We start from the raw sequence: 23,949 nt of genomic DNA on the forward strand, positions 1-23,949 counted from the left end.
AGGAGTTCTGAATCTTCAGTCTTTAGCTGAAATGTCGCTCCTGAGAGGAGCCCCGACCCCATCCTTACCCACCCGTGCCGCCCCCGCTGGTCCCTCTCATAGCGCCCTGCTCCTTTCCTCCATGGCTGCTCACATAGTTTGTAATTCTTTGTTGGTTTCATGTTTGTCAGCCGATCAAGGACAGGCACTGGCAGTTTTGTCCACGTGGTATAATTAGTGCCTTGTATACAGTGCACGGCACGTGGAGGGCACTCGGTAATGGCACAGATGAGGCCCCGGAGCTCAATGGCTTACGCACAGTGGACGTTTATTCCTCTCACATAACAGTTCAGAGGTGAGCGGCCAGGGCCAGCAGGGTGGCTCGGCTCTCTTGTGGTTCCACCTCTAACTCCAGGTCACTGTTTCTCAGACAGCAGGAAGAGGGCAGAGGGGAAGTGGAAGGCAAGCAGCTTCCTTTTGAGGACATAACTTGGAAATCGCACAATTACTTGCAATCACAACCCACTATATAGAACTTGTCACGTGGCCACACCCGGCTGCCAGGGAGGCTAGGAATGTGGTCTAGCTGAGCATTCACGTGTCCTGCTACCATTCTAGGAGAGGGTGGAGGACGGATACTGCAGTGCACAGACAGCAGACCGGCTGACCTGGGCTCCGCTCACCCCGGAGCAGTCCTCACTTTGCTGCCCGCTGTGGTCCACTCTGCTTGTTCTGCAGGCTGCCAGGCCCAGTCGCTGGACCTGGTCTTCACGTTGGATGCCTCGGCCTCTGTGGGGCCCGAGGACTTCGCCCAGATGCAGAGCTTCGTGAGAAGCTGTGCCCTCCGGTTTGACGTGAACCCTGACGTGACACAGATTGGCCTGGTGGTGTATGGCGGCCAGGTCCAGACAGCCTTTGGGCGGGACCCCCACCTCACCAGCGCTGCGGGCCAGGAGCCAGGCCCCCTACCTGGGTGGGGTGGGCTCGGCAGGCATGGCCTTGCTGCACATCTATGACAAGGTGATGACGGTCCAGAGGGGCGCCTGGCCTGGTGTCCCCAAGGCTGTGATGGTGGTCACGGGTGGGAGGGGGCAGAGGATGTGGCCGTCCCTGCCCAGAAGCTGAGGGACAACGGCGTCTCTGTCTTGGTGATGGGCGTGGGGCCTATCCTGAAGGAGGCACTGCAGAGGCTCCCACATCCCTGGCACTCCCTGATCCACATGGCAGCCTACGCAGACCTGAGGCACCACCAGGACACGCTCATCGAGTGGATATGCAGAGGTGAGTGGGGGGCGATCCACACCCTCGGGGCCGCCTCCAAGGGAGGACCTCAGCCCGAGCCTTCATGTACATCATTACAGGGACAGCAACTCCTCCCAACTGCCGGGCGCTTTCCACATGCCGGGCTTTATGCTAAGTGCCACACTCACACGAATGTCACTCACCTGACATTTAAGGTGCAGCTAATTTAACACAGGCACCTCTTCCCAAACTTGAGAATGTATGCACCCCACTTAAAAAGAAGACGTCATTAGGATACCCCTAGGACCCCGGGTTGGCACTGACCTTGGTAGGAGCAGACATAGCCAGGACAGCCTGACTCCAAGCCTTCCTTCTGCCAGTGACATCCTTTCCACTTTTTAAAAAGCATGTGGCCACAATAATAACAATAAGCACTGCTGTGTGCACGGCTCGCCCTAGAGAGGGAGTCTCTGTACACGTGTAGGAAAGCTGGGTGGAAGTCGGGTCTTTGACTGGCCATGCAGTATGGGGCCCAACTAACCTGTGGCTCAAAGGCCCATGGAGCCACTAAGATGTGTAAGACTCTGCTCTGGTGGCCTCGCCTCTGTACTGGGCTTCCTTAGAGCGGGGTCTTCGGGGCCAGCCCAGGCTGGGTCTGCTGGCACGTGCTCCCTTGCAGAAGCCAAGTGGCCAGTTAACCTCTGCACACCCAGCCCGTGCATGAGTGAGGGCACCTGCGTCCTGCACAACGGGAGCTACCGCTGCGGGTGCCGCGATGGCCGGGAGGGCGCGCACTGCGAGAGCCATGAGTGGGGCACCTGCGTGCACTTGGGAGCTGGGGTGCTGTTCTGAGAGTCCTGAGCCCCAGGGCCACAGCCAAAGGAGGCTCTAGGGCATCAGTGAAAGGAATCAATCATTTGTTCGTTCATGCAGGAAACATTCAGTGGGTGCCTCCTACATCCCAGGTGCTATTCTAGGTGCAGGGAACAGAGCAGGAAGCAGGACAGAGAATCTCTGTCCTCGTGGAGCTTCCATTCTAGTGAGGGAGACAGCAAATAAGTACAGCACGAAGTGTATTATATGGTGCTGAGCACACACTCTGATTGATGAAAATTGATGACTGGGAGGGAGGAGCAAGTGGACCCAGACTAACTGAAAGGCAGGCAGAGGATGTGGCACGGGTACAGGTGGGTGGGTAGATGTGGCGGTGGAAGTCGGTGGGAGTTCCGAGCGTTTCTTTTTTTTAAAAATGTTGAGCCTTCTTTTTTTAATTTATTTTTATTTTTGGCTGTCTTGGGTTTTTGTTTCTGTGCAAGGGCTTTCTCTAGTTGTGGCAAGCGGGGGCCACTCTTCATCGCGGTGCACGGGCCTCTTACTGTCGCAGCCTCTCTTGTTGCGGAGCACAGGCTCCAGACGCGCAGGCTCAGTAGTTGTGGCTCACGGGCCTAGTTGCTCCGCGGCATGTGGGATCTTCCCGGACCAGGGCTCAAACCCGCGTCCCCTGCATTAGCAGGCAGGTTCTTAACCACTGCACCACCAGGGAAGCCCCCGACCGTTTCTGTTTGCTCAGCTGAGAGAGAGGATGGGGAGACATGGAGGTTGAGGAGGGAAGAGAACTAGTAACTGTCTAGGAGAGAAGGGGCCCAGAGTGAGGACGTAGAGAATGATTGTTGGGCAGCACTCTGGCCCACCTGTGGCCGCCGTTCATGAATTTAAAGTTAGAACAGCAGCGGCAGCCAGAGGATGATTCCCACTGGAGCCCTGGGTTTTCAGGCACTGGTAGAGGTGGGCTTCCTGATACCAGGCGTGATGTGAGGGGCACCTCTTCCTTGGCTTACGGAGTAAGAGCAAGGCATGATGGGGCCCGTGAGGCAGCTAGTTGGTTGAGAAGAGGACTCAGACAATCCTCGTGTCCTCAAAGTTCACTTCTTTCCCAGGGACCTTGAGAGGAGATGCCCCCAAGGCACGTGGCCCCAGCCGAAAGCCTGCAGGAGGGCAGCAGCTGCCCCCCTCCCGGCTGCTACAAGAAGGCCTGGGTTCCCTGGGCGCTGAAAGGGGGCCTGCCCTCAGTGGAGCATCCTGTCCTGTGGGGTCCTTTGCGTGTCTGCCTTCAGCCCTGTCCAGAACCCTCCTGCCCACTCTCCTGACCCAGGGAGAAGAGAGGGCCCAGCTGCAGACGGTGCTGCCTAGGGACACAGTAGCAGCTGATATCGCCCCTAACGACGATGTTGAAAATTCTTCAGGTGTAAGTACTTACTTTGCTGACCTAGTTGAACGCTGCTGAGCTGGTGTCATCTGCCACCTTTCCCCTGAGGAGGAACAGAGGAAACTGGAGACTTTCGATGGCCTGTTTGAAGCTCACTTTTCCCACAACAGATGCTAAGTAGAACGTTGTTGGGACAGTCATGCCCAACAGAAGGCAGTGATGAGAGTGTCACTCGGACCCCCGACGTGATGACACTTCAAGATAGACAAAGGGTGGACCTTGAAACACATCTTTCTCCTAAGATGTCCCAGAGGGATTCATTCTTAGTTTGAAAAGGGGCTTGAGTGGCATTTGTGACTAGTTTTGGTGACTGGATCCGCGTGTGGGAGTTGGAAAGGCCCCAGACTGGAAGGTGACTGATTAACCAGCTGTTTGGCCTTGGGGGAGGGGCTGAGTGTGCAAACGGCCCTGGTCTCCAGGGGCCACGTGAGCTGGGCCTGGGCACTGGGCAGCATTCCCTTCGAGGGGCTTCTCAGCCTTTACTTAGGAGGGTTAATTGCGGGGTGTTTCTTGAGTGCTTGTCTTACTCTGCCCTTTGGGGGCAAAAAGGAGTAGAATTCTTAAACTCAATCAATATAGAACAAAGAAACTTGGAGGAGTTTTGTTTTTTTAGGCGTAGATCTTATTCTGCTTGGTTTTAGGTTTTTTTTTTAGACCTGGTTTTGAAAGGAATATTTCAAGAAGTAATGTTGGTTATTTATTTAACAGGAGTTTTTGTACCTAAATGGCAAAGAGGCTTAGTTGGAATATTTTTTTGGTGAACTGGTTATTTCCTTACCCCACAGTATTTAGGAATCAGTTCTCCCCCTGGGTGGTCGTGTTGGGAGTTGGGTTTTTGGTAGAAGCCTTTGTAGATCTCTGATTTAAATCCAAATACTTTATCACAGTTCTTATTTTTAAAGTAAATACCTTAATGTGATGTTTTATAGGCAAACATTCAAGGCTACCTTGGTTTAAGTATTGCTTAGCTTTAAGAACTTTAGGATTTCTGGTGCAAGAAAAGTACTTGAAAGGTCACCACCATGGTTCTGTTAGACGTTAAAAAGTCCTGTGTGCCGAGCACTGTGCATGACAGTCATTTGCGTTCAAGGGATATTTTCATTCCTATTATTGCTTTTGCCTTGGCAGAAGGTGACATCAGAGCAGGGTCACATGCCCACCTGGCAGGTGCTGATAGGTGATATCTGAATTTACATGAACCCCTTTATATTAACAGCAGTTTAATCGTTTCATAGTGTAGGCTTTTTGTCTGGTTCAGGGCTGACATTTTGATGTCCCATTTGAATTGGACTTAAAAAACCCCCCACAAAACTGTGGTCCCTGGGCTTACATATCAAAGCCTTTACTGTTGCTATTTTTAGGTCCCAGCCCTTGAAACTTTACCTTTTCTAGTGAAGGTGTGAAGAGTTCAACCCTTTTGGGGTCCCAGTAGCGGCAGAGGGAATTCCTAACAAGATAGCCTTAAGTGATCTTTTCCCAGCCAACCCTTTTTCTTTCTTTTAAAATAAATTGGCTTTTAATTACACATGTAATATATAAATATGTTCTCCTTGGAAAAACTTAAACACTGCAGATAGATCATAAATCTTTTATTTTCTCCAAATGATCCTTATTCCAGCCAACTTGCTAAATGCTCTAGTTCTAATAGTTGATTATTTGATTCTCTTGCTTTTTTAGAAAGACAGCATTTACAAGTAATGACAGGTTTGTCTCTTCCTTTTGAAATCTTATACTGCTTTTTCTTGTCATCTTGCATTGTCTAGAACCTTCAGAATAATGTTTTAAGAAGTAGTGGTAACAGCATGCATCTGGTTCTTGACTTGAAGGGACTTTTTCATCATGATGTTCTGTGGATTACTTGATAAGGAATGTTTACTTCTATTCCTAGCTTACAAAGAGTGTTTATTAGGAGTGTTGAGATTTGTGTTTTGCTTTTCTGCTTCCTTTCAGAAGATGTTTTTTCACATTTAATCGGTTAATATGATAAATTACCCATTAGTATATTTTCAGTTGTTGAATCACCTTTGATTTCTTGGGTGAATGCTGTCTGGTCGCAATACCTGATTCTCTAAGCACTGTTGAATTTCATTTGCCACTACTTTAAAGCTTTTGTTCATCTGTGTTCAAAAATGAGATTTTCTTTTGCAGTATGTGTTAGCATAGCTCTGATACAAAATTCTAACTTTCTAAAATGAAAAATATATAGTCCTCAGACTTTCAAGCTGCTATATTCATAGTGTTTTCTTATAATTTCAAAAGTCTTGTCAGTATCTCTACTTAAGGCCTCCTTTTCAGTTCTGCCATTTAATACTGCCCTAGGCTGTCTTTTTATTGTATTCGCCTTTTCAATGAGCCAGAAGTTTGGTTTTCTCATTTTTTAAAAATTTATTTATTTATTTTGGCTGTGTTGGGTCTCCGTTTCTGTGCGAGGGCTTTCACCATTTGCAGCAAGCGGGGACCACTCTTCATCGCGGTGCGCGGGCCTCTCACTATCGTGGCCTCTCTTGTTGCGGAGCACAGGCTCCAGACGCGCAGGCTCAGTAATTGTGGCTCACAGGCCCAGTTGCTCCGTGGCATGTGGGATCCTCCCAGACCAGGGCTCGAACCCGTGTCCCCTGCATTGGCAGGTAGATTCTCAACCACTGCACCACCAGGGAAGCCCTGGTTTTGTCATTTTTAAAACCAGCATGTTTATGCTATAAACTTTCTTAATTATTACTACTAAGGCACCTTTCCCAGTACTGGTACCTTTTTTTCCCCCAGGAATTATTTAGGAGTGTGTTTAATTTCTAGGAGTACTGATTTTCAACCACTTATATATGGTCAGCCTCTAAAGATGTTTCCCTTGTGTTAATTTTACTATTAAAATCTTCTTTCAGCCTTACCTATGCTACTTGAGTTAAGGAGGCTTAAAGTCTCCTGCTAAGAGCCCACCTTGTAGTTCTACCAGTTTTTACTGCACATAGTGTGAAGTTCAGTGCATAAATAACCATGATGTTTCCCCCCTTTAAGTAGAAGTCTGCCAGGCCTTGCCCCATGTCTTTCCATGAAATACAAGAAAATCCAAAATACAATTAACATTTTATTAAAAAAAAAAAACCAAAACTAACTCACCACTTGGGACACCAAGTGTTTATGACAAAGGAAATAAATGCCCTGGGATTAGAAAGACAATAAGACTCAAAAGACCTTTAGTTCTCAGGAACCAGTGTTAAAGAACTCTGATTCAGAACCCCCAGAAATGAGGCTGAGAGATGACAGGTGAAATGTTCCAACCTGTGTTAACCAGTGCCATCAGAAGAGAAGAACGGGCAACACAAAGAACAGCACTGCCAATTTTAAGAGAAGAAAGAGACCACCAGAAACAAAACTCGCCCCTCTTTTTCTTGGATAAGGGCCTGGACATCGAGCACAACTTAAAAAAACAGGGACTAAGAGAACATTATACTAAGTAACTCTTCTCTTAGAAATCGCCTCACCGCAGGACTGAATCTGTAAACACAGGGTAATCTTGTTTCTATGGTAATGTAAAATGTCAGTTAAATCTCAACAGTCACTTTTCACTGTTCTAAATTACAGGATTTGAAACTTTTTTTTCTATGTAATACAGCATCACTTAAAATTTTATTTAAAAGCAATTGGTTCTGGCCTGCTTTAGCCTGAAAAAAGTCCTTAATTTACTGGCAACAGTGCCTCAGCTTGGTCCCAAATGTTTTCCCCGTTACCATTTCTCAAAAAACCATAGATGGCTTTACACAGTTGAAGACAAGGACGGTTTAACCCCTGACGCTGCTAAGAATCAGATAGGGGTTTAGACCTTCTCAATCACCAAAGCCATGTGACCAGTGGGACAGGGCCCTGCTACCTTAATTTCTCTTCCACCAAAGTCTCCATATCAGAATCTTTTCACTTAAAAAGCTTGATAAAGCAATTGCTGAAAACTTCAAGGAAGAAACACAGAATACCCCTAAATACAGCAATGTAATGTTTACAACCAATAGACTTAGGTCTCCAAACAAGTCTTTTTTGTTGTTGTTGTCGTATTACTTCCTTTGGCTCTGCAAAGGGACAGAGCCTCCTCTTAGCTGAAGTTTTCCATTCATAGAACCCCAGTCCTTCCTTTTTCTTGTAAACAGACTCACCCTTTTACAGAGTTGCTGCTTTAACGAAGACTGTAATGAAGCAGGATTGTCACCAAGGTCCATATTGACAGGAGAGTCTCTAGATGAAGTTTGTTTCCTAACTTGCTCCTTTCTTCTCCCATTCCTAGGGTACCATTCAAACACCAGCATCCCCCCAAAAGAAGAAAGTTAGTTATCCTCCGTAGCCAACCTACATATTCCTAGAAGAAGCTAGGAATAGAGACGCCAATTAAGTAAGGTTCAACCCCTGCGTGTCCCCCACTGCTTGGAGCACGTGTTCAGAGATTTCTGAGGCCCTGGAGCAGCAGAGAGGGAGGTGAGTGATGTCTGCCGTGGCAGTGGCTCGTGTGCTTGCATGGATTTAATACTTAGTCATTGGTGCAGGTGCCTCAAAATATCTCCTGCAGGTAATAAGCAGGATAAAAATAAGGAGCAGAGTTTGCCAAAAACACAGGCAGCTCTAGGCATGCTCTTGACTGTATAAATGAGTCAAGGATTCATAACACTTTTTGTCTAGCCCTCAGGCAAAAACCCAGCAATGGGCACCTGCTCCCTGTTTACGCCTTTTACTGAGCCTTTGTCACCAGCCGGCCGGATGGCTTTAGGCAAATCCGACACCTGTCTGAATCTGCTGTTTTGGTTTTCATGGCAGAAGTCCTTCAGAGTCACTGAGGTTTTTTTTAATTGGAAAACTGTCCAGCGCCAGTCTGTCTCTGAACTGCAGCTCTCCCCCAGACTCTACTGATATCACGTGGCGGGCAGTGCAGGGATTCACGCGCCCTCAGGCTGACTCGTAAGGACACTGAACCAAGCACAAGCACCTTTCTGGTTGGTCAATGCCAAAGACACAGCAAAGCCCCAGCCCCTGCCTCTTCCTGCTGAGAGCAGAGCCCCCACTCGAAGCTGGAAAGTGCCACCCGCCTCAGAAGGGCCCCACCATAGTGACAGTTCTGCTGCCACCCGTGGCCCAGAAGGAGGCCGGGAACGACCGCTTACCTTGGCTTTCTGGAGGACGGTGCCTTTGCCCGTGACCATGACCGACAGAGGCCTGTTCTTGAGCGCAGTTGCGGAGTTGACTGGGGTACAGTCCGGGGCAGGAGTCGAGGTGGCAGCTTTGGGCTGTGGTCACAGGAGAGAGGGAGGGCTGAGTTCAGGGCGGGGAGGGTGACCCAGTCCCCAAGCCCAGCCCAGGAGGCCCTGCAAGCAGCTCAGAGGAACGCGGCTCCCAGACTCACTCGGGGGCTCACGTTCTCCAGGTGGGTGGTGTCTACAGTTGTGCCCAGCGTCACGGGCCCGGCCTCGGCCTTCTTCAGGCTGTCCTTCACCTCCACAATGCTGAGCTCCAGGTCCACGCGCCTGCGCTCCTCCACCCTGCACTCCTCATCGATCTCCTTCAGCTTCTCCTCCAGGCTGGCTGCCGCCCCCTTGTCTGCAGAGAGAAGCCAGTCGGCTGCAGGGAACAAACAGCCCTTCAGCCAGAAGCCCCCACCAGGGGGAGGGCAGGATTCGCACACGCTCTGCCGGAACAGGACCCCAAGTGGCCCCGGACCACAGGTCTGGCTCCAACACTCAGGGCTGGGATGGGCCTCTGGGTGATGGGCGGCCTCCCAGCCCAGGTCCTGTGTCCGCACTCCACAAAGGCTGGGGAGGCCCCAGAAGAAGAGCTCTGCCTTCACGAGAGGGCCTGAACCTGAGTCCTAAGTCCCTTCTGGTAGAGAGACTCTCAGTTGTTTCGATACCTGCTATTGTGACAGCGACCCCAAAGGGACAGAGGAGCTTTATTAATGACCCTTGGAGGATGGCTGGGCCATTGCAACCTGCCCCACACGGTTCCCTCCATCCTTCTGGCACGTGTGCTGCTTCCCTGGGCCTAGTGGAGCAGTGGTCCTCAGCCCTGGCACCTTCTCAGCCCTGTTTTATGCTTCCCTCTTCACCCTGGAGTTCTCAGGTTGGTCCTACAGCACCAAGAAATGACGACTTATGAAGAGTCAACCCTAGGAGCTCACTGCGCTAGAGGAAAGGATGGACGTGTTCAATATAGAATCCTAAGCAAGGGCGCCTGCTAATGAGGAGTGATGAAAGTGTTCTGAAATTGACTGTGGTGACGGCTGCACAGCTCTGTGGATATACTGAAAACCACCTGTAAATGGGTTATCGTATGGTCTGTGAATTCTCTCTCGATAAAGATATAATATTAAAAAAAACAAAAACAAAAAAAAACAGTGGGTCACTTTGTGCCCCCTATGACCTTCCACCACCAATCATGTTATAAGCTTCCCAGAGAGCCCGAACCTGTTAGTGTGAGTCTGCAGTTTAAATATTAAATGAGCCCAGAGTTACTACTCTGAAAACGAAGTCAAATGCTGCTGAAAGGTCTTGGGAGAAACAAGGTGCTAGGAAACGGCTGAAGAATCATATGAAGATGACTTGGAAAATAATCTACAAGGATTCAGATTTCTTTAAAATGAACACAAACTCAAGGTGCTTGTAAAAAAATGACCAGATGAGGCATTAGAGATGTGGTTACTGTGGAAACCAGGACCCAGGGCTCCCGTCAGCCAGCCCTGATGGCAGGAAAAGACCTTGGCACTGCTTTAGAAGATGGGCCAAAAAATATTCATTTGTTTTAAGTGAGAATCAAACACTTCAGGTCTAAACACAATTTTTAGAGCATTTCCTCCTTTAACCAGCTTTTCCAGCTACGTCCTGGTACAGGACAGTGGCCCTTCAGACGGGCTGGAGGGGGAGGACTTTGCAGGGAGCACCCACCTGCGCCAAAGGCTGACGGGGCTGCAGCCCAGGTGCAGATGCGGATTCTTCCCCCGGAAAGCCCAGGCCCCTCCACGGGCCCTCTCTGCTGAGGGGGGGCCCTTACCTGTACACTTCAACAGGGTCTCCTTCAACTCCCGTTTCTCCCTCCGGAGCTGAGCCAGGTGCCCCCGGATTTCTTCCTTCTTCTTCTCAAGCCTCTCCTTCTCCTCTGTGTACCGCTTCACCTCGGCTTCTGTCCTGTTCTTGCCAAGTTTGATCTCTACAGACCCAGAGAGGGGAACCCCCGGGTCAGCCAGGCTGGCCCCTGAGGGCTGTCCCACCCCACTCTGCAGGCTCAGACGGAACCCAGGGCTTTGGCAGTAGATTAGAGCTGGATGCCAGGCCAGCCTAGCACGGACAGAAAAGGAAATGGGGCCCACCCTTTCTTTGCTGTGTGACGTTGGGCAAGTCCTTCACCTCTCTGAGCCTCTGTTTCCTCATCTGAAAGGGAGGGAATTGGGCTAACTTCTCCAAGCCCTTTCCAAAACCTTCAACTCTTAATCTAGCACAGGCACCTGCATTGGTTGCCTTCAACCTGTCTTTCACAGGTGGGCTGGCCCCGGCTGGGGTGATGGGCACAGTGTCAGGGCAGCTCGGTGGGAAGGAGATCTTCTGCTGTTCAGTCTGGATTTTGACTGCCGTGATTCCCAGGGAAGGCTCCTCAGGTTCCTGACTCTCCTGCTGCATCTGCTTTGGGAGAAAGCAAACAGGACCCAGCTGGCCGAGACACCCCAGAAGGTGAGGCCAGCTCACCTGCTGGGGGGCCCCCTGTACCTGCAACTCGGGGTTCTCTGGAGACACCATGAGGGGCTCATCGGGGGTGGGGTTCAGGTCTGCAGGGAGGGCCTCGGCCGGAGGGTCCGGCTGGGGCAGCGTGGGCGAGGGGGCCCGGGCCTGTGCACCGCCGGTGCCGTGCAGGAAGGACTTGACGGGCGTGAGGTCCAGGTATACGCGGTCGGGGTCAGGCTCACTCGGGGCATCTGTCGCAGGAGCAGCTTCCTCAGGGGCCTCCCCCTGCACAGGGGAGAGACAGGGGGCTTTCTCCACCGCCTCGGCTCCCTGGGCTCTGGAGGGGGCCCTGCCGCAGGTCTCCCGTCCCCTTCCTTGTGCCGGAGTTCGCAGGGCCTCCTTCCCAGGGAGCCTCCTGCTGAGCTGGAGTTAGAAGGCCTGGGTCTGCCATTCAAGAGCTGGGGGACCCAGGAGACAGTACTTCATCTTCGCGACCTCACTTCCTCATCTGGAGAGAAGAGACTCATAGTACCTCCCTATCGGGTGGCTGGGATTAAATGAGATAACCCACAGAAGCCCTTAGCACAGAGGCCCACGCCCAGTGAAGCAAACCTGCTGTCAGGGGGATTCTTCCCCCTCAGCTGTGAGCCTCAAAGGCTAATGGTGTCTGGACAGCTACATGTAAAAGAATGAGATAGAACATTTCCTCATACCACATACAAAAATAATCTCCAAATGGATTAAAGACCTCAGTGTGAGACCTGAAACCATAAAACTCCTAGAAGAGAACATGGGCAGAACACTCTTTGACATGAAGCATAGCAACATTTTTTTGGATCTGTCTCCTAAGGCAAAAGAAATAAAAGGACAAATAAACAAATGAGATCTAATGAAACTTAAAAGCTCTTGCACAGCAAAGGAAACCACTGATGAAATGAAAAGACAGCCTGTGGAATGGGAGAAAATATTTGCATATGATATGACCGACAAGGGGTTAATATCCAAAATATATAAATAGCTCATACAACTCAATATAAAAAAAAAATCAAAAAACGGGCAGAAGTCCTGAACAGACATTTTTCCGAAGAAGACATACAGATGGCTCATAGGCGCGGGAAAAGATGCTCAATATCACTAATTATTAGAGAAATGCGAATCAAAACCACCACAGGATACCACCTCACACCTGTCAGAATGGCTATCTTCAAAAGCCTATAAATAACATGTTGGCGAGGATGTGGCGAAAAGGGAAGCCTTGTGCACTGTTGGTGGGAATGGAAACTGGTGCGGCCACTATGGAAAACAGTACAGAGGTTCCTCAAAACAGTAAAATAGAACTACCATCTGATCCAGCAATTCCACTCCTTGGTATATATCCAGAAAAAGCAAAAGCACTTATTTGGAAAGCTATACACACCTCAGTGTTGATAGCAGCACTATTTACAGTAGCCAAGATATGGAAGCAACCCTAGTGTCCAACAGATGAATGGAAAAAGAAGATGTATGTATGTATTATATGTGTGTGTGTGTGTGTGTACACACACACACACACACACACACACAGACACGGAATATTACTCAACCATAAAAAAGGATGGAATTCTGCCATTTGCCGCAATATGGATGAGCCTAGAGAGTATTACGCTTAGTGAAATAAGTCAGAGAAATACAAATACTGTGTGATGCCACTCGTATGTGGAACCTAAAAAATAATACAAACAAGTGAATGTAGCAAAACAAACATTCACAGATATGGAGAACAAACGAGCGGTTACCAGTGGGGAGAGGGTAGGCGGGAAGGGCAAGATAGGGGTATGGGATTAAGAGATACAAACTGCTATGGTGATAAGCAACAAGGATAGATTGTACAGCACAGGGAATTACAGCCATTATTTTGTAATAACTTTTTTTTTTTTTTTTTTGCGGTACGCGGGCCTCTCACCGTTGTGGCCTCTCCCGTTGCGGAGCACAGGCTCCGGACGCGCAGGCTCAGCGGCCATGGCTCACGGGCCTAGCCGCTCCGCGGCACGTGGGATCTTCCCGGACCGGGGCACGAACCCGCGTCCCCTGCATCGGCAGGCGGACTCTCAACCACTGCGCCACCAGGGAAGCCCCTGTAATAACTTTTAGTGGCATAGAATCTATAAAAATACTGACTCACTGTGCTGTAAACCTGAGACTAATATAATATTGCGAATCAGCTCTACTTCAGTTTTTAAAAAAGGCTAATGGTGTTGCTGCTCCCCATTCCCACCGCCACACCCCGCACCCCTGGCACTGACCAGGGTGGTTAACCAGCTGTTTTATCTAGACAAGTCCCCCAGCCAGGCAGACGGCACCGCCCCACTATACAAAATATGACCTCTCGCGCCTCGGTTTCTGCACTGATGGCCCTCAGGGCGACCTGGAGTCCATTCCTCTCAGGGACCGACCATCTAACGATCTCTGGCGTTGAGGCTTGGCAGGAAGAGGATGGGCAGCCCCAGGCTGCAGCCCAGCCGGCGCCCTTACCACAGCCGTCAGCTCTGACACCTCCACGTCATCATACAGTAGCTCCTGGTGATGCTGGCTGGGCAGGCCGTCAATGTAAGTGTTCGGCTCTGAGAACTTTCTCTGCATCAGTCTGGAAGACACGGCAAAAGAGGATTCAGGACAGGGTGCTAAAAGCCACCAGTCTCAAAGGAGTCATAACAATGAGAGGTGCAGAGAAATCTGTGGGCAGTGCAGGAGGCCTGGGGACTAGCTCTGACCTCATTTTAAAACAAATTCATTTATTTAGGGGTATCCCCTCCCTCTCTCCCCAGGGCCTTCTTACTAGAACTCCTGGTTCCAAATTTCTCTTCCCGAAAAACGAACTTCCCTCGCCCCGTACCCCTCCCTCTTGGAATCCTTTTGCCATCTTCTCGCCCTGATTTCTCCTTTTCAGGATCTCCTTCCAACAACAGCAAAACCCTTTCTCGCTTCATCTTCACAATACACTCGGCCAGCACAGGCCAGATGCCTTCCCCATTTTGGCTCAGCCGGCTTCTACCCCCCAACCCAGGACCACTTCTCCCCGAGTCCCAGTTTGCTCATCTAGGAAGCAGAAGTACTACCCCTGCCCTGCTTATTCCAGGGTGTGCTGGGACCCAGCGATGGAGCCATGGGAAAGTGCTGTCTCCACAGAAAGGAAAGCAGAAGGCCAGGAAAGGCACCAACTCTGCCTTCAGGAGCTGGATAGCGTCTCATGAGAGCCAGGGATGCTGTGGCTGCCCCCGGGCCAGAGGTCTGGCTCAGCTCTTTGCTGGGCCTCCTGCAGGGCTGCTCCCTGGCCCTGGCCTGCCTGCTGCTGGGTAGAACAGGGCCCACCCTGAGTTCCCAGCTGCCACCCTGCTCGACTGACCACCAGAGGCCAGCCTGGGCCTCGGTCTAGAAGCATAGCTGGGAGTGGGAGGGTGCAAAGCAGGAGGCCCCTTAATACTCACAGCAGAGAGGTTTTGGCGGCGCTTACGATACAGGAAACCCTGTCGGCATCCACGTAGTCGTAAGTGAATTCTTCTGGGTCTGTCTTGGAGCCCGACTCAGAAAGCAGGAGGCCTAGCCAGTGGCCCATTTCCTCGGAAGACTTGGCCTGGGAGGAGGCCGAGAGGGACATGAGCAGGGCTGGAGTGTGCTGCCTGGTGCCCCACCCCTGCCCTGATGCCCACCCCGGGCAAGGCCTCTGGGAGCCCTGGGGTCATGCTCTTCATTTTCACTAGCATATCCCATCCCCCAGGGACCCCCAAATGATATTTCCTGCTACTGCTGACACCCTGGTGCCACCTCAGTGATGCTGTGGACATCTGTCCCAAGTATCACGTGATGTTTATAAACATGTATTTCTGGAAGGCTAATGGACCGGGAGAGGACTGTTCAAATGTATGTATTTTAGGTCGACACCTCTATTTTATGAATGATCACATTTCAGTTTACAACCCTAGTCCATTTATACAAGACTACCTGGATCCCTAAGAAATAACAAAATTCAAATTTATTTTTGTTTATGGTTTTAAGAGTCAGGATGTCTTATACACGTTACACCAGGTCAGCTGGCTCTGACAAATCTTGAGCTAAATTCCAGTGAAGTTGGTGCCTGATTTTCTCCAGGGGACAATGCATTCTAATCAAATACGTTATCACATTGAGTATTTCTATTAAAATGCCAACAGGGTTTCTGGGCTTTATAAAGAACTGGGAATTCTATAAATACTACAGGTTTACTTTCGTGAGGAAAAACAGTCACCATGCTGGCATTACACAACACCGCTCTGCCACCTTATTGCTCTTTTCTCGCGATCAGAGGGGCAGCTAAAAGTGCAGTTTGACGTTTAGCTGGTTTCCTTTCCCCACTCATTTTCAAGTGGATTTCTCAATACAGCTTTTCACGGGCTGCTTCTAGTTCCTGCTACCACCATCCCTGCGCTGGGCGATGGTAACAGCTTCCTAACGGGTCTCATTTTATCCCTTCCTGTCCCCCTCTCCTCCGTCCCCCACCCAGCAGCTGGAGGAAGAATCTTGGAATCCAAACCTGAACACGCCACCCTCCCTTGAAACCCTTTAGGGTCTCCCACTGCTCTTAGGATCAGCCCCCCCGTCCCTCCCCACCTTGTCTCACAGGCTTTCCCTACACCAGCCCCCATCCGCCCAGCACGCAAACTTTCCTACCTATTCATAGCGCCTGCCCCACTGCTGAGTGATTACTGAGTAATCAGTTGGACAACCACTGAATAATATCTCACTCTTGTACTAGCATGTAAATTCCACGGCAGGGAGTCTGTCTTGTTCACCCTATCACTGTGCTGAATAGGTATCTGTCAACAGGATGGATGGATGCAGGAATGAATACAAGCTTGTCCCTGGGAAGCAGCTGGGATGTGGATCTTTTAGCCACCAGAGGGCAGTATTGGAGCAAAATCTGGATGAAGACCCCTGGATACAGGACTAGATGAACAGGGGTGAACTGGGGTGTGTGCTTAAGTGCCTGTAAAGCCCTCTGGCTCAGGCCTGCCCGGCTCATTGCGAGGCATTAGGTCACCTTTTATTTTTGTAAATGTAACATCGAACAGAGGACGGGGAGTGGGAATAATGTAATTGTGTCACAAACCTTATTATTCCCCCCCCCTCCACCGCCAGATAAGCCCTAACAGTCAGCATTTTTATGTACTGGCCCCCATCTGGTGATACACAAACGAAATCACAAACCCGCTTTGAGTCCCCAGAAGGTTTTTCCAGCAGCTCAGGGAGTTATAAATACTCCTCCTGCCCTAAGTGCAGGAAATAGCTCATTGTCCCGTTCCTATAACACAACCACCCTGAGGTCAGAAAGGGAATGGAAATTTTTAAAAAATGCAAACAGTCTCAGGCAAAGGAAGTAAAAATAAAGGGTGGCTAAGTTGACTCTCCCATTGTAGGACTGCGGTCCTCAGGACCTGCGGCAAACAGCCGTGACCACGACCTCTGCCCTGGCCGTGCCTCCCCACTCCCACCCAGCCAGAGGGCCAGCGGTACCTCGAGCTTGGCCAGCTCCTCGCCATCGTGGAGGATGCGGAAGGAGTAGAGGTGGTCGGGGCTCGGGTCCGGTACCACCTCACAGCCCACCAGGCTGAGGGGCTGCTGGGCCGCCTTGCTGCGGTTCCGGTCCTGGTAGAAGTACAGGTGACTGTCCCTGACGGAGCACCAGCGCGACTTCCACTGGCTGTTCACCAGCACGTTCAGGTAACCTGTGGGGTGGGAGGCGGCTTCAGGGCGGGTGCGTGGCTGAGGGCCGCCCTTGCTCCCGGACCCCTGGAGAGGCTCCTCCAGTTCTCAGCTCCAAGGCTTGCCATGCTTTGCCCGAGAGACTTTCTTGCCTCGTAGAGGCTGTGAATTCTCCTTTGTGTTAGCTGCTGGATCCTTTGAAGGTGGGCAGCACCGTGCTACTGGGTTTTGAGAAAGGCCTGTCCGGAGGGAAGTGAGTCGTGCCTTGGCCTGGACCAGGCAGAGAGCGTGTGTGTGTGTGTGTGTGTGTGTGTGTGTGTGCGCGTGTGTGGGTGTGCGTGCGTGTCTGCGTGCCTGTGCGCGTCTGCGTGCATGTTTGTGCATGTGCGTGTGTGTCTGTGTGTGTGTGTGCAGGACCGAGGCAGGCACCCCCACCCCGGCCTCCTTGTCTCCCTTCCCCCGCCCTTGCCAGCCCAGGCCACCTGCAGGAAGCTCGCCCCAGCCTGGGTGTCCTGGCCGCAGATGCGACCCCCTCACCTCCACAGCCTTAGTTCCCTCAGCTCCCCTGACACCTTGCCGTCCCCAGTCGCTGGGTCTCAGCCTGCAAAGGCCCCTCCCCCCTCAGCCAGCTCCTCCACGTCCTCCCAGAGGTGGCTGGCCCTCCTGGGTCCTGCCCTCCCTGCACGGTCGGCCTTCAGAACACTTGAGTCCTGGAACAGCGACATTCTCCACTTCCATGTCAGCCTCCCAACGGGACACAGAGCTTGTGAAGGGCAGGAACTTGCCACGTTCGTCTCCAGCGCCTGGTTCTGTGCCCCTTGGCCTCTCCACCAGGCAGCCCTTCTTTCTCCACCGGCACACAGGGGCTGCCAGTGCCGGGGTGCGTCCATCACATAGGCCTTTCTTGTTTTTAAATGGTTGCATGTGTTGGGTTCAGCTTCCTCCCAACTTAGGTGAATATTTACGGAGCTGACACCGTGTGCCAAGCACAGCCTTGTCCCTGGGGCTGGAAAGATCAGTAAACATCCAGTCTCGGGCCCCTCTGCCTGCCCCACACACCGTGGGTCGGCATCTCTCTGTGCTGCTCACCTTCCCACGGGCACTGGCTTACAAAGCGGATGCCTTCTCCATCCTAAGGGACCGGCAGCTGCTCTGAACCTTAGCCGGGAAGAACTAGGCCCATGCAACAGGGTCAAAGTACACGGCCACCTTCGCACCCAGTCCAGTGCTGGACACTCAGTGGGGATCGTGAATTTCTCAGGGCCACGAGACCATCACATCACAGTAGCAAAGTGGAAGAATGTGAGCCCAGGACCTAGGAACTCTGGCTCATTCAGGCAGGCGCCCCACTCGCCCATCACGATTCTCTGGACCAGAGAGAGGCAGGGAGCTCGGGCACCGAGTCCTGGGAAGGAGAGTAGCTATGTTCTCTCTGGCCCTTCCCCAGCCACAGGGGACAGGAGCGTGCTTCCCTGCTGAGTAACGGCCAGCAAGAACCCAGCCACATCGCGCAAAGCGACTCACTGGGACCAGGCTCCCAGGCCCAACACCGTGCCCTCTGAGGCCACAGGGCCTGGCAGAGCTGGGCCGTCACCCCGCAACCTGGCCAGAGAACCAGGAGACTCCAAAGGCAGGGCCCTGTCTGCTGCCTTCCTGTCGCTCCAGCCCACCCTGCCAGCCGCAAAACACAGAGCTGAACTGGGACTCAGGAAGAGAGCCCAGGGCTGGTACACGGGTTCCATGAGGAGGAGGAAAAGGCCCAAAGATGGAGAGTAGTGGCCTTCAGGCTCCGGGGCGTAAGTATAGCAATGAGCTTTGAGTTGGAAGCCAGGATGTTTTCTGGGAAAGGTCTCGCTCTCTCTGTCTCTCTTTCCTGTCATCAGTTTCCTCAAGGCCAAGTAAGGGCAGCAGAGATGACCTGGAGGGCCTCCCAGCACCCACACATTCCCTCTGTACCGGCGACACGGGCTTTTGTCATCCCCTTAACGGGTCTTACCAGTGCCCCCTCAGAGTCTTTGCTCCTGCCCGCGGGGGCCATCCCAGCCCGTTTAGCTCCCGCCCGGCCTTGGCAGCTCAGGTCCAGGAAGCCATCCATCTCTGTCTACAGAGTAAGGAAGGTTCTTTCTGTCCCCGAGTCCTTGTAGCTAGTAAGACGGCACAGTGTGCGGTTATGGGTATAAGGCCATCATCTCTGTTGAGCTGTAAGCTCTCAGGACTGTGTCCTCCGCCTGCTTGGGCCCCTTTCCCTAACACCGTGCCTACCGTGCTCCATACACATTGATCGAATGAACATACAACTTTAAAGACTGTGAGGAGGACGGCCATCAACTACCCTTCACTTCCGCACGCTGCAGCAAGAGGGTCTGGTGAGGCTTTATAAAGGGCTGCCTGCAGCGAAGATCAGCAGAAACTGTGGACTGTGGGCTCACCCGCTCAAGAGGTGCTAGAGCAAACCCCAAGTCCCCGCCCTGGCCGTCTGAGCCGCCTTGCTGGAGACGGGCTGCGGCCCAGCGGGGGAGCCCGCCCTCTGGCCCAGGAGGCGGCTACTGAAGCTTACTGGATGTCTCGAGGGACCTTTCCGGAGGCTCCAGCGAGGTAGATTTCTTCCTGCCCAGGTTCATTAGGTTGCTCAGTTTGAGGCCAGCAGAACATTTCTTCTTGACTGTCAAGATGAGAGGAAAAACCTTCAGCCTTGCACACAGCCTACCGATGTGCGCTCATGGATGACGGAAAAATTAGCAGACCTGTCCCTGTCCTGTCTGCCCCTCCCTGTGCGCGCACAGGTCTGTGCCCCAGACTCGGATCCACAGGGCAGTCAGGTGTCTCTAGAGGCACACCAACCTCTCCTACAGAACACGTCAGCACTGGAGAATCCTTACAGACTGAATGGGTTCAGAGAGATCTGAACTAGGGTTAGCAAACGAGATGAAAGAATATTCTACCCCCAGCAATTCATGGAACGTAACTTCAGTTTGGTCCTCTCTCCTTTTTTCCGCGATCTATCAGCTGTATACTTCTAAGCAGTTTAGAAACTGGAGGCATGCTGGAATGAGCTGTTAAAATTCGGTAGGGTTGAGCCAGACAGCCGAGCCTCAAAGCCCGGGATACCACCCCTCCCAACCCTAGGCTGAGAGCCAGAGCGTTTGTACCGTCTTTGGTCTCTGGGACCTCAGGGTGGCCATCTATGGAGCTTCCATAGTCCGAGGCTGACAGGTACTTCTCAGTTACATCTGGCTGTGGAAGAGAGAGACAAGTGGGTGATCTTGTCTGGGAATGGTTACCTGGGAGACCACAATTTAAGGGAAAATAATAGATGACTCTTGGGTGTAGGCTAGGGGTCACCTTGGAGTCCAAGTCACTGGTGGGGCATGGCCAGGCTTCCCTGGGGCTCCCTAAAGGACCTGCCTTTGCCTTCCCTTGTGAGGTTCCCCACCCCATCCCAGAGCATTGTTCCCTTCTTCAGGCCACCGCATATCCTTGATCGTGAGTTCTCAAGATGACTACTCCACTTGGTGTGACGGCGGCTCCGTAGCCAGTGGGCAGGGCAGGTAGCCAGCCCCAGGGTGCACGAGAGCATCGCAACTGAAGCTGGGACCCACCCATACCAGGACATCTTTTGAGAGTTGACTGCACTACCAACGCGGCAGGCTTTGCAGAAGGGCTGGCTTGTCCTCACAGGGTCAGACCACGATTCGAATCCCACCTGGAGCATTCTCTAGTGCGGCAGGGCCTCTCTGAGCCCCACCCTGCATGTGTATAAAATAGGGATAACACCCCTGTCTGCATTCTCAGGGCTGTTGGGGGACTAGAGACAGTCCCTAGAGTAGACACTCAGAAGATTCCCATCAGGCTTCTTCTAGAACCACTGACTCCAGAACCCCTGGAAAACAAGCCCAGCGACTCCCAACCAACAAGGCCTTCGCTGAGGACCAAGGACTGCAGTACCTGGCCCGGGAATCTTGTGTGCTGGCTCTTTAGGGAGAGGCCTTGTTTCTCACCCCAATGTGAAGGAATCTCCAGGTTTACTCTGACTTCGGTTTTCTTGTCAATGACCAAGGAATGAATAAGAATGAAAACATCAGCCCCTCTTCCGTCACCCTAGGAGGCTGTGGGTTTTCCTCCATGGGGGTGGCCCGTGCCTTCCAAAGGAGCAGAGAGCCTCCTCCCTGCTCAGGGCCTCTGTCCATCCTCTGCCTTCCTCCCTGCCGGGGGTGGGGACCCCAAGATGAGCCACAGGGACCCTCTGCACAGCAGGGTTCCGGGCACCCACCTGGGGACATGGAATGTGACCCCGCAGTGACAGCCCTCCCCTCGGCCAGCACCCAGCCCAACTTTCTCAACTTTGACCCTAAAGCAGGGCTCCCACAGCTCCATGCAAATCAGCAGTAGGGCCCTTTGGTTGGGGTCCAACACCCAGACAGTTGCCTAAGTGGGAAGGAAGAGCCTCGAAAAATCTCCCTGCCCAAGAACGGAGGCAAAGTGACTTTTGTCCCAATAAACCTTCCCCCAAGCAAGAAAATACTGTAGGCTTCTGTCATTCTCATCAGTTTCCCTGCCAAGCTGAAGCTACTGCCCTTAACCAAGCACTGCACGTTTCTTATCAACTGGGCTGACGTGCAAGAGCAAAGCTCCCCATCTTAACACCTTGACTTTTATGGAGACAAAAATGGAATTGAACTCTCTTTCAGGCAGGGTAGAGGCTTACTTTCGGACAACTCGGGCGCTGGGCATCTGGGGTGTACTGGCTTCCCTCACAAGCTCCTTCAGAAGGCAGGCCACTCACCTCCTGGATGACCTGAAGGAAGAGGAAGACCCTTCAGGCCTGCAGCCACGGCCAGACCAAAGCCAGAGCCCCCCTAGCCACATGTGGCCTCGGGACCCAGCCAGGGAGGGGGCGTGTTCCCGAGGCCTGTCTCCCGCAGGCCCCCAGGTGTTTGGTGGCGTGCCAGGGAAGCGGGGCGGGGAGGCAGGCGGCAGGGTTGGCAGCAAAGCCCAAACAGGGTGAGGGCAGCCAGCCCTCAGCTCCTCTCACCCCATCCTGGGCAGGGGTGGCTGTTCACTGCGGGGGTAAACACCCACATTTGCCAGATGGTTCGCTGGCTCCTGGGGGCCGTGGGGCTCGCTGTGGAGGGTCTGCGTGCCGCCTGGGACTCAGGCCTGGACGCTGCCTTGGTCCAGGCCAGGCTCCCAGACATGCCTGTCAGAGTCCACCCCAGCTCCCCCGGGAAGGAGCCTTTGAACTGGCTGGCGATGCCGCACTGGAGACCAGAAGGCAAGTGGATTTCAGCTAGAGCCCAAGTCCAGGTGGCAGAGACCTAGCCCTGCGACCCATTTCCCTAAGGCGGCTCGCTACCACCGACGACGCAGGAAGCCCTGCGAACTTGAAGGATCATAGACACTTCACCCCCGACCACAGCCATCCCTTTGAAAAGGCTGGGGAGCCCCAGAGCGGAGCAGGCCCACCTCCCCCGCACCTGGCGCCTCCCTCACCCTGAGCCACTGCTCAGCCTGGTCCTTGCTCTGCAGGCCCAGCACGATCACGTCGGCGCTCACGGGGGTGATCTTCAGCTTGTGCTCCTTCTTCCGCACTTGCTTCTCCTTGTGCACCACACTGCTGCCCAGCAAGTTCACGTCCAGCTGAGGACTGTGGTCCTTGGAGGACTTGTAACACTGGAAGAGGGGAGAGGCGAGACGCTGCTTGGCCAGGTTCTGCAGAGGAGGGGCCCCTGGGCAGGGCAGGACCCGCTGAGGGGTGGGCTCTGCACAACAAACCCAACGGCCAGACACCCCTGTGCAAGTGCGGAGCTGTCACCTCCAACACTGGCAACGCGTGTTCTCGGTGTCAGTGACCAGGCAGCTGTCTCTGTCTCCCTCAAGCCTCTTCTTCCCCAGCCCTGCTCATCCAAGCTGCTCTAATCGCACTGCAGACCACGCCGGCTCCTAAAATGTGTCCTCTGCAGGCAACTCCCACCTCTCCAGGGTGGAAGGCACTTTTCCCAGTTCTCTGTCTCTCTGCTTCTGTTCCTTCCTCGGCTTCCCCAGTAAGGGGTCCAGCGGGGATGAAGGCCAAGTTTATCATCCAATTCGTTAGGAGACGATGTGTTAGCAGAGAAAGGAAGCGACTCTCCTCCCTACCAGAGAAAATGCGTTACCCCTCTGTTTCTCACTTGTAAGATGGAGGTGCTTTACGGGGCTGCTTAACAGGATTACCTGGAAAACACCTGCGCGCAGCAGGGCGGGTTGTAACCAGTGAAGAAGGGTGTTTACAATGACCCCATGGAACTTCACACTGGGACATAAAACCAAATTTTAATTTAAAGTAACAAGAAACGGGGCTGTGGTCAGAGTACTATCTTCTGATTCCCTTATGGGTCTCCTCTTATAATCAGTCACCTGCCTGGGCAGCAGGCTCCACCCCAAAAGGACTGTAAAGAAGAAGTAGCCCACAGACCAGGGGACAAAAAGATCCCCGGAAAAAATATCTGTGGGATGGGATCGGTGGGGAGGGGAGGGGGCAGTCGTCACAGACCCCTTTGAAAGCCTGCTGAAAGTACTAGTCCTTCCTACTTAAGGGAAAGCACGTTCATCCTTGCACACGAAGCTCTGCTGGGGAGAAGCAGAAACCCCCTGACGCGACAGGCTCTAAGCACCTGGCATCAGGGACCACCCGCACCTCCACTCCGGGGAGAGGACACTCACCAGGAGCCTGGTGTCCTTGATCACGCAGAGCTGCTTGGCCCACTGGCCCAGCCACTTCTTGCGCCACAGGAAAGCACAGATGCGGGCGTCGCGCATCAGCTCGATGCTGGCCTCGGGCGAGGGCCACTGGTAGGGGGCCGACTTGCCCTTGCTGCTTTCGTCCTCGTCGTAGGACTCGTAGGAACTGCTCACGGCCTCTCCGTCCTCTGCAAGGAAGAGCCCTCCGTCACAGTTCCAGCGGGCAGGGGATGTTCCGAAACAGGCTTTGCTCCTTCGGGAGGGAGGGGAGCAGGCAGGGGCAGCCAGTGGTCCCCAGGCCACCCCGCCCCCTCCGTGCCCTTGGACCAGCCCACAGTCACCAACCAC

General features: G+C 52.8%; 2 protein-coding genes across 11 annotated transcripts in view; one reads left to right on the top strand and one right to left on the bottom strand.

Annotated features, from left to right (window-relative positions):
* Positions 1-20,227, top strand: part of VWA2 (von Willebrand factor A domain containing 2) — a 72,072-nt gene extending 51,845 nt beyond the window's left edge. The window contains 5 exon segments of the mRNA XM_049697075.1: positions 718-904; positions 906-1,069; positions 1,072-1,260; positions 1,901-7,945; positions 16,599-20,227. Coding sequence (XP_049553032.1) covers positions 718-904; positions 906-1,069; positions 1,072-1,260; positions 1,901-2,073 — 713 coding nt within the window. The 3' untranslated portion in view covers positions 2,074-7,945; positions 16,599-20,227.
* AFAP1L2 (actin filament associated protein 1 like 2) overlaps positions 6,557-23,949 on the bottom strand; it is a 99,152-nt gene continuing 81,759 nt past the window's right edge. For 5 of the 10 annotated variants that reach the window (XM_049697045.1, XM_049697041.1, XM_049697040.1 and 2 more), the window contains 13 exons: positions 23,584-23,789; positions 22,375-22,554; positions 21,590-21,679; positions 20,034-20,118; positions 19,442-19,546; positions 16,696-16,907; positions 14,634-14,779; positions 13,681-13,792; positions 10,956-11,454; positions 10,505-10,660; positions 8,865-9,079; positions 8,626-8,748; positions 6,557-7,839 (listed from right to left, as the gene is read on the bottom strand). In XM_049697045.1, the coding sequence (XP_049553002.1) occupies positions 7,798-7,839; positions 8,626-8,748; positions 8,865-9,079; positions 10,505-10,660; positions 10,956-11,454; positions 13,681-13,792; positions 14,634-14,779; positions 16,696-16,907; positions 19,442-19,546; positions 20,034-20,118; positions 21,590-21,679; positions 22,375-22,554; positions 23,584-23,789 (2,171 nt within the window). In that variant the 3' untranslated portion in view covers positions 6,557-7,797. The remainder of the gene's footprint in view (positions 7,840-8,625; positions 8,749-8,864; positions 9,080-10,504; positions 10,661-10,955; positions 11,455-13,680; positions 13,793-14,633; positions 14,780-16,695; positions 16,908-19,441; positions 19,547-20,033; positions 20,119-21,589; positions 21,680-22,374; positions 22,555-23,583; positions 23,790-23,949) is intronic. The other 5 variants (XM_049697048.1, XM_033420987.2, XM_004265815.3 and 2 more) reach the window with 3 other exon arrangements.

Source organism: Orcinus orca, chromosome 14 (genome assembly GCF_937001465.1).
Source record: "Orcinus orca chromosome 14, mOrcOrc1.1, whole genome shotgun sequence".
NCBI classification, from domain to species: Eukaryota; Metazoa; Chordata; class Mammalia; order Artiodactyla; family Delphinidae; genus Orcinus; species Orcinus orca.